The sequence below is a fragment of the Dendrobium catenatum genome, unplaced genomic scaffold, assembly GCF_001605985.2.
Source record: "Dendrobium catenatum unplaced genomic scaffold, ASM160598v2 fragScaff_scaffold_911, whole genome shotgun sequence".
NCBI classification, from domain to species: domain Eukaryota; kingdom Viridiplantae; phylum Streptophyta; class Magnoliopsida; order Asparagales; family Orchidaceae; genus Dendrobium; species Dendrobium catenatum.
The window spans coordinates 859,008-868,070 of record NW_021319373.1 but is presented as its reverse complement, the minus strand read 5'-3'; the positions used below and the strand labels follow the sequence as shown (position 1 = coordinate 868,070).

Sequence of the window (9,063 nt, the reverse complement as noted above, 5' to 3'; positions counted from 1 at the left end):
TAATTTTGCAATTTACAACCCTATTGCTTCCTCTTCCCTTCAGCCTAAGATATCAAAGAACAATAAAATTTATTTGGATTTTATTTGGGATAAATTTTTTATTAATTTTTTTAAAATAGATTTTTAATATAATTTTTTTTCAACTAAAAATTTTGATATTATAAACTGTTTAAAAAAAACAATTAAAAAAATTTCCGAAAACCAAACTTAAAGTACTCATCTGTATACTTTCCAAACATGAAAAGCTTTATGTTTATCCATTCGAATTAGTATTTTTTTAACATTATCTTATAGATATGTATCATGAAAAAACATATAAAAATGGCCCACAACCTTTTAATATACCAACTTCTTATATAAATATATATATAGGATCTAAGTTTCTGTGGGTGAAGCCACCTTACTAGCAAATGAGCTCTAAGAGTATGACCTAAGAAACTATATAAAAATGGAGAGAAAGAAAGGAGAAATGGTATACATAATGATCTATTAACTCAAGTATCTATAATAAAATGCCAAAAGATTTAAAATATTCATCTTCACTATCACACCTCAGAAACAAATATGAAAGAATTATATATTTTATCTTTTTAATTAATCAACAAAGTCTTCTATAAATCATCAAAATAATAAATCTATATATACAGCTTTAATGTGATGTTTAATTATAAAATTTTATATAAATCCTTTTGAGGTTTTAAAAATTATAAAAAAATATTCATGAAATAATCCATTTTATTTATAAAATTCTGTTTGCAAAATGGACACTTGCCGTTTTCAAAATCCCCACTTATACTAAAATGTGTCAATTTCTTAAGAATTTTCATCAGTGCAAAAAATTTACAAAAAAATTATTATAATTAAAACATAATAATATTTGTCCTAAGATGAGATGGTTTGTGATTTGGACTTATAATGACTCAAAAAAAAAAAAAGAGGTCAAAATACAAATTATTACAATTTATAAGAATTCAAGGGCTATAACAAATATTACATCAATTAAAAAAAAATACAACAATTAATGACTCTTGGTAAAGATGTTTTCCCATGGCTGAAATGACAAACATGGGTCATTGTTTTTTCATATATATAAGCTTTTTAACTCGCCGCATTAGAGTCGTATGGTCTGAAGGTATTTGGTTCCATAAATTTTATTTCATGTATTCAAATCATTTTCAAAAATTGCTCAACATTTTCAAAAATGGCGGACTGAAAGGTAATGTTGTTGACGCATCATCATTAAACTTTCATTTAAGAAGACTTTTTTATTCCTTTTAAATCAGTATTTTAGTAAAAAAATTTAAATTTTATATTAAAATTTTATTTTAAGAAATAGTAAGAAAGCCGTCCTAAATAAGCCTAAGATTTTGTTTGGAACGACTTCGTTTCTGCTTATTAAATCAACTTTTTAGTAAAAAAAAATTTAATTTTGTACTAAAAATTTACTTTTAGAAACAATAAAAAAGCCATCACAAATGAAACTTAAATCAATTTTTTACTGATGATAAATATGAGATTCGTATGCATACTTTTTTGGATTTATGATTGGTGGGCTTATATCATCTTATTTTGGCGGTGATCTTTACCTAAAGAACATAAAATGCGCACACAGCGAAATGATAACTTTACAAAGCCAACAATTTTATGGGGTTTCAAATGTGGATGCAAAAATAAATATACAATTATAGAGTATTTCACATTAGTTGGGAATAATTTATTAAAGAAAAGTATTTTATGAAATGGTTTTTTACCAAATAAAAAATATTGTGAAAATAATGGTATATCAATTTAGATCAAAAGATATATAAAATTTAATGGATTAAATTAATTTTTATTCCATGAGAAGTGACATGTCATCGAAAATCGTCTTGACCAAACATAAATCTCAAGATATATTTGAATTGAAAGATTCCAAAACTAAACACAAAGATCATACGAACCTCGATTTCAACAAACTTATTGCATGCCTCGAAGAGACGAACCTAATGACACCAATAGCGATTCAATCCGCCCGGAATGAGCCCACATCAACGGTCTAAAGCATAATATGAAACTTCAAGTCATTAGTTCTTGTTGTAAGTAGCCGAAGGCTGGAGCTGGTGGTGGTGGTGGTGAAGCTGCTAGTGTTGTTCATCATGAATGCCCTGCTTTTTTAATTGTGTTTCTTGGGTTGTTTTCTTTTCTATTATTGGCTTCCAGGTTTTTTCCTTTTATTGTGCAATAGATAAGATCTCAGGCTCATTAGGTTTTAATTTAAATGTTGTATTTTTAGAGAGCTTCTAATCCTCTAAAAATTTATAATTTTTTTCTTATATAACGTGCAGACTCCTCTGTGGGTTCTTTTCAATAAAAAAAAAAATTATTTTTCATCCTCATATTCATCATTGCTCTTGAACGCATGGTTTTTCCCATCAAAAGCATACAATTTGCATCCAGATCCAAAGTCATCACAAGGTCAAATAGAACTCCAAATCTTAAAAAAAAAAAAAAAAAATTACTCAACTTGATTAATAGAGAAAACTGCAGTTCCATCTCTAGAAACAAATTCACAAAGCTATGGAAGACAAGCTCAAAGAGAGGAGAAGATGGGAAAGCCTGGGAGGGTGACACCAGCATCGACTATGAAGATGTTGCCAGTTACATACTCCGAGGAGTCATGGATCAAATATCGCACAAGCGATGTTAGTGCAGGATCTACCGTTCCATAGATTTTCAAAGGTACCGTCTTCTTCATTACGCTCTGGAGCCAGTCTTTTTGCATCAGTCCTGCAGTTATCTCAGATTTAAACAACCCAGGTGCTATAGAATTCACTCGTATACCAAACGCCCCGAGTTCCAATGCCATCACCTGCAATCAAAGATAGGGAAGACTGTTAAATCAGTAAATCACATTGTTGCAAATGACAGGAGGACTTGAAATATAAAGATGAAGATGCTAAAGAATTATTACTTGATTTAAGAACCAGCAACACTAATATGAGAATAATAACAATAAAACAGTTAAAGAAAAGAACAAAATCTACCTGTTTTAATATCTATCTTTAACCTCCTTGTATTTCTTTCATGGAGGCAAAACATGTCTTTTAAACGATGATATCGTTTTCAATTCTTGTCTATGTGAAAGTAAATCTTTATATTTGAGGAGATTTGTGGAATTTGAAATAATGTTTTCCTCTAACTACAGCTTCGTTTGGGACGGCTTTCTTACAGCTTCTTAAAGTGACTTTTTAGTATAAATTTTTTAATTTTTGTACTAAAAAGCCGCTCTAAGAAGTAATAAAAAAGCAGTCCTAAATGAAGCCTATATCCAATCCAATTAAATGATGGATTTAACAAATTACACCATGTTTTGGAAAGTGTTTCTAACTTCAAGTAACCAAATGAGGCCTTGTGATAAGATGAGACATAATTTTAGACTTATCCAACATGACCAAATGATGATCTTCTTAGACATTTCAGAAGGTATATGACGTATGGACAACAACACCCAACAATTTTAAGGCAACACAGAGAAAAGCTAACTTGATGATGTTTATATCGATTTGAATTACCTTGGTAATGGCATTAAGACCTGTTTTCGAAGCAGAATAACCCAAGCCTCCAGGTAATTGTCCACGATCAAGTCCAGCAATGGACGATATACTGATCACAGATCCCTTAACTTTAGCATCTCGCATAAGTTTGCAGACATATTTAGAAACTAGCCATGAGCCAGTTAAATTAGTTGACAAATTGCTATGCCATTCATCTTCAGTCCAATCTAGTGGAGAATTGACACTACCTGAGACAAGGAAAGAATGGTAGTAACACACATAAAGAAAGTAGCAATCAATGTTCTATTTCAAAGTATAGGCGCCAACTAGCTTAGTCAATAAAGATCTTAAAAGTTGTTTTAAACTTTCTAAGATCGAGTCCTGCTGATATCAAATTTATATTTTAGCTGTCAATTTCCAAAAATAAAAAGAAGTTTTACACAAATTCATATAATAACAATGCCATTAATCATCTCAAAGGAGTCAAATGAGCACAAAAATTACAACAGGATATAAAAAACTAGAAAGAAATATAGCATGACCTTCAAAGCCAATATGCCATATGCTGGCAATCTTGGAGAAAAGTAATGCAAGCTGGCGATTAATTTAGAAAGTTGGAAATTATAAAATCTTTTCAAGCTCTAAATAACAAGGTACAAAGAAACCAACAACCATTCCGGAAAGAACAGAGCCAAAACAAACAGCCCAGGTTTAGATGGTAAAAATGACCTGCCTACCTGTCCACCAATAATTTTTTACAAGCACTAGACTGCACAATTCCAACCCAATACGGTATAAAATGACAAAAAAAAAAAAAAAAAAAAAAAAAACCAAAGAAACGTTTTGTTAGATAGGTCTAGCCAGTCCGAAGGGACCGGCTTACGCGAACAGAGGCAGAAATGTTTGCCTCCTGTACACACCGAATGCAAGCCACAAGGGTTAGGGAGCTGTTTTGGAGGGATTTTTGAGGGTTTTGGGAGGGAAATTTGAATGTAGGGATTGTTTAGATATTTCCTTTTGAATTGTATGTATTTTTTTTATAACTATTTATATACATGTTCTTTTGAATTGTATACATTAAATAGTTGGTTTTCCTAGGATTATGGCATCTTGAATTTGGCAGAAATTTGAGATCTCTTAATTTCTTTGGGCTCTAGCGGCGTCTATAGATTTGGGAGAGAAAGATCCTCCTCTCGAATAGAGGATCAATTGTATCTTGGTATTTTCCTTTTATCTTTCATCAAATAATACAAATTATCTACTGTTTTGTGGTTTTGTGTGGATTTTTTAGGAGAATTCTCGCTGTTTTCCGAAGATTGATAGGAAACACTTGAGATCTACAAGTGTTTCCTATTAGATTTCTATTTGCACCATTATGGTGGAAATAGTACAGCTAAGTATGGAGGAACAATACCTAATAGGCAGCAAAATTTAATAAAGATAATGAAGAATGACTGGTATTTTAAGAGTGAGGCCCTAAAGAAATGGCTAGTTGCCTCCATTGTTGCATTAAAATCTAGTAATTCAAATCATAGAAATAGAATTTTTACAATGGGTTCAGTTGTATAAATCAACCTGATCCGGGATCTTGCATGCATTGGCATAAGCCTAATCACTCGGTATGCCTTTTTTTTTTTATAATATTTACTACACTACTCTTGAAGCTTACTATGAAGACTATAGCTCTATCAAATTGAGCTTTAAATGCAATGCAAAATGCCTTAGATGAATGAAAGATCAATGGCCATTGTGATGAAAGACATTGCTTTTAAAAAATAAAACTGAAATTTTGTTATATCAAAGGGTTTCAGTACTTCAAAAATTCTTTAACATTTGGAATCTGTCTGTTTTCTCAATAAAGATATCACTTTTTTTTTGTGCCGCTTAAGGCTTTGTTTGCATATAACTAAATAAAATAATAAAAGAATCTACCTTAAAAGAGTAATTAAACTCTGCAGCTTTATGCAATTACTTGACTAACTTCTTGAGGTGGAATGCAAAAGACGTATTCATTCATCATCACTAGGAGCAAATAAAAATAGTTGCTTCCCAGAAAACACAATCTAATCACAGGATCTTCCAAAATTTTTATAGAACTTATGCCTTTGGGGCAAAGCTAAGAAGATCAAAATTTACGAGTTAGACTCTTATTCCTATATAATATAGTGCTTCACACTCACATTATGATTGTTTCACACTCACATTATGATTGTGTTAAAATTTAGAGAATAGATAAATAAATTATTTTTCATTGGCAGCTCAAAATGAGTAGATATAAAAAAAATGATAGAATTTCCTCTATGAAGAAGTTTTTGTTAAAATGAGCCAATAGGGTGAGAAATGAATTCGCCTTTTTGTAATACCCAAATTACCCATGCTTTCATTAATAATAATTTGTTTAAGCTACCGATAAAAAAGATTAGAGATTTACCTATGTATCATAAAATTCTGATATCTATCTAACTTCTAAATATTTACATTTATTTATATATAAAAATTCAAAATTTGAAATCATATACAAATATCATTGATATATCATCAAAATTTAATCTTGATCGGGCACGAATCTCAAGGCAAAATTAAGTATGAAACTTTTGAAATTAAATTTGGAACCATCCGAACTCCAATTTCAACAAACTTATAGTCGAACTAATTGTCTCGAAAAGATGAACCCAACGACACCAAATTCTAAGTCCAAATTGAAGATCCGAAGCACATTTGGAAGATTCATACTATAAATTGGATGACCAAAATGATTCCTAAATGTGATTCTTATAGTCAAATCGAGCGGCTCGACGAGACGAATCCAACGAGCCCAAGATCGTTGAATTCTGACATCATTAAGGCACTCAAATATTTGATAAACGATCTATAATTAAGGGAGTCAATATCAGCCGTCCATTCAAAACACTCCAACATGCTCTTGATATTCTCCATATTTACTAACCATGCAACTTCCAAAAAACTATAAATTGACCCATCATTCTTCATTGAGGGGGGACCAAGCAAGTTAAAAAAGAATAGATGAGAGGAAGAAAAATTCGAGATCTGTCTTTCCGCCAAGTTCTTCCTCAACCACCACTCGACCACCAACTATTGTTGAATTTTGCCCGACCAACAATTATTGTCGAACTTATACCCAGCCACTGATTGTCATCGGATTTCGTCCCGACCACCATCGTCAACTACGATCTTTTAGACCTCCGTAGCTGCCAACTATGGTCCTTCCAACCACCTACGCCCGACTACGGTCATTCCGACCTTCATCGTCCGACTAGGGTCTTTCTAACCACCGTCGCCGGCCGACTACGGTTATTCTGACCTCTATCACTAACAACGGTCTTTCTGACCATAATCTTCTGCCGACTACGGTGTTTCCAACCTCCATCGCCAGACTATGGTATTTCTGACCTCTGTTATTTGCCGACTACAGTCCTTCCGACCTCCGTCGCTAGATAAAGATCCTTCTGACCTCCGTCGATTGCCAACTAGAGTCCTTCCAACCTCCGTTGCCATACTGTGGTCTTCTCGACCTCCATAGCCCGCTGACTATGGTCTTTCTGATCTCCGTCGTCTAATAACAGTCTTTCCGGCCTCCGTCGCCTGCTAACTACAGTCCTTTCGACCACCGTCAATTAACTATGGTCTTTCCGACCACCGTCGCCCGCCGATTATAATCCTGCCAACCAAACAAACATGGCAATATTGATTCTTCCAATTCCCACCATGTAATGCACTATATATGACGCATATTACATCAAACCAAGGCCTGCCCCCAAGGAAGTGCCTCATTTATAATCGACTACAAACACTAGTGAATTCATTCAAATTGGACCAAGCCCTTGGCTTTTCCTCCTTTTTTAAGGTTTTCACATAAAAAATTTGGTGTCACCTATGAACGCTACACTCTTCTCTTTAATTTGATTATGTGTTAGATCTTCATACAAAACTAAGATTTTAAACTTTATATTTCTCTATAGCTGTGAATATTTCAGGACGCAACAATCATTGCTATTAATTAATTTAAAATAAATATATATGTTATGCATATATTTTAATTTCATTTAGATAGTAAAATAATATATAAATTAATATGATAATTTAGATATTAAATATATGAATGTATAAGACTTCTGCCGCATGCATGGAAATCCCTTGAAAAAATAAGTGAAAATTTGTGTAGTCTCTTTCTTAGAATTCCCAATAATAATAATAATATCTTTTCTCCAAACAAAAAAACAATTTCCTTTCTCCTACTTAAATTCCTGCAGTCTCCAAAGCTGCATCCCATTGAAGAACATATTTCTGCCTTCATGACCTAAACTGACATAAAGCCTTCATTATATTAGAAATCACTAGAATTACCTCTAACCCCAGCGTTATTCAGCAGCGCATCAATCCTTCCAAACGCATTCCACGCCCTCTGCACACCCGCCTCAATCTCCGCCCCCTTTCCGCTCACATCCAGCTCCACGGCCACGGCTCTGATCGACGGTGAGGAAACGGAGACCGAGGATCCCCATCCGTTGATCTCGTCGCAGAGAGATTTGAGGCGGTCAACTCTTCGTGCGGCGGCAATAACGACGCAGCCTGCTTTGGCGAGATCAAGACAAACCTCGCGACCAATGCCGGAGGAAGCGCCGGTGATAAGCACAACTTTGCCTTTTAGGCTTAGCCATGGCTTGATGGAGTCGGGAGACCGAGAGACTGACTCCGTTGCCATGGGTTTCTTGAGGGAGTAGGAAACTAATTTTTTGTAGAAAGTTTTAAAGCAGGGATTCTGTTGGAACTTGGAAGTCTGCCGGTCTCGGGCTTTGGGCTACGAAGTTATATAAGATTGTTTTTTTTTTAACTTTCAAAGTCAGCGGTCTCCGTCTTCGCGGCCCCTGAAAAGGGTATTTACGTACATAGCACTACATCTAAATTTTAATATATATATATATATATATATATAACATGTCCCTTAGCCATCTCATAAGATCATTAAGGGTGTCAATTTATGATCAGATAAAAATAATAATAATAATAATTTCAAGTTGACCCGTTTAACAAATGGGTTGGATTTGATTTCTAATTTTCGATCCATTTGAAAAATTGGGTCGGGTCCAAGTCAACCCACCAACCCAAAAATGACCTGCCGAATTATGTGACTGCCCAGCTCCCACTCACTTGATCGCACTGTGTCCGCTCCAAACTTCGACTCGGGTGACCATACGTTCACACTGTGTCTGCTATAGCCCCCATTGCTCCCGCATACATTAGGTGTGACCGCACAGTCATCTACCACCCAAGCACTCTCAACTCGCGCTCTGCACTTACCCAGGTCCGCATGTTGGGTCAGTTTGACCTGAATTTATGACGGGTTAGGTCCGAGTTCAGATTTATGACTCATTTGTGTAATTTAGTTGGGTTTGGATTGGAGCAGTCGAGGGGTCGGTTTTTTGTTAGACCAGAATCCAACCCAAAAACACATTTTGACAATAATCGATTTTATCTCGTGCCCTTTGCCCTTCATTGTTGTCTCATCACC

The 9,063-nt window shown here is 34.2% G+C and overlaps 1 protein-coding gene across 1 annotated transcript; it reads right to left on the bottom strand.

Annotated features, from left to right (window-relative positions):
* Positions 1-2,455: 2,455 nt before the first annotated feature.
* On the bottom strand, positions 2,456-8,316 carry LOC110109558 (3-oxoacyl-[acyl-carrier-protein] reductase FabG-like). The gene is made up of 3 exons (XM_020840674.2): positions 7,899-8,316; positions 3,552-3,781; positions 2,456-2,848 (listed from the first exon to the last, which is right to left on the bottom strand). Exons 1-3 carry the CDS (start codon positions 8,254-8,256, stop codon positions 2,570-2,572), a joined length of 867 nt encoding a protein of 288 aa, XP_020696333.2. The 5' UTR covers positions 8,257-8,316; the 3' UTR covers positions 2,456-2,569.
* Between the last annotated feature and the right edge of the window lie 747 nt (positions 8,317-9,063).

Coding starts and splice junctions, on each gene's coding strand:
- LOC110109558 (XM_020840674.2), bottom strand. CDS start 8,256: ATGGCAACGGAGTCAGTCTCTCGGTCTCCCGACTCCATCAAGCCATGG. Junction 3,782..7,898: donor GAATAACGCTGGGGTTAGAG/GTAATTCTAGTG, acceptor TCCTTGTCTCAG/GTAGTGTCAATTCTCCACTA. Junction 2,849..3,551: donor GTCTTAATGCCATTACCAAG/GTAATTCAAATC, acceptor CTTTGATTGCAG/GTGATGGCATTGGAACTCGG.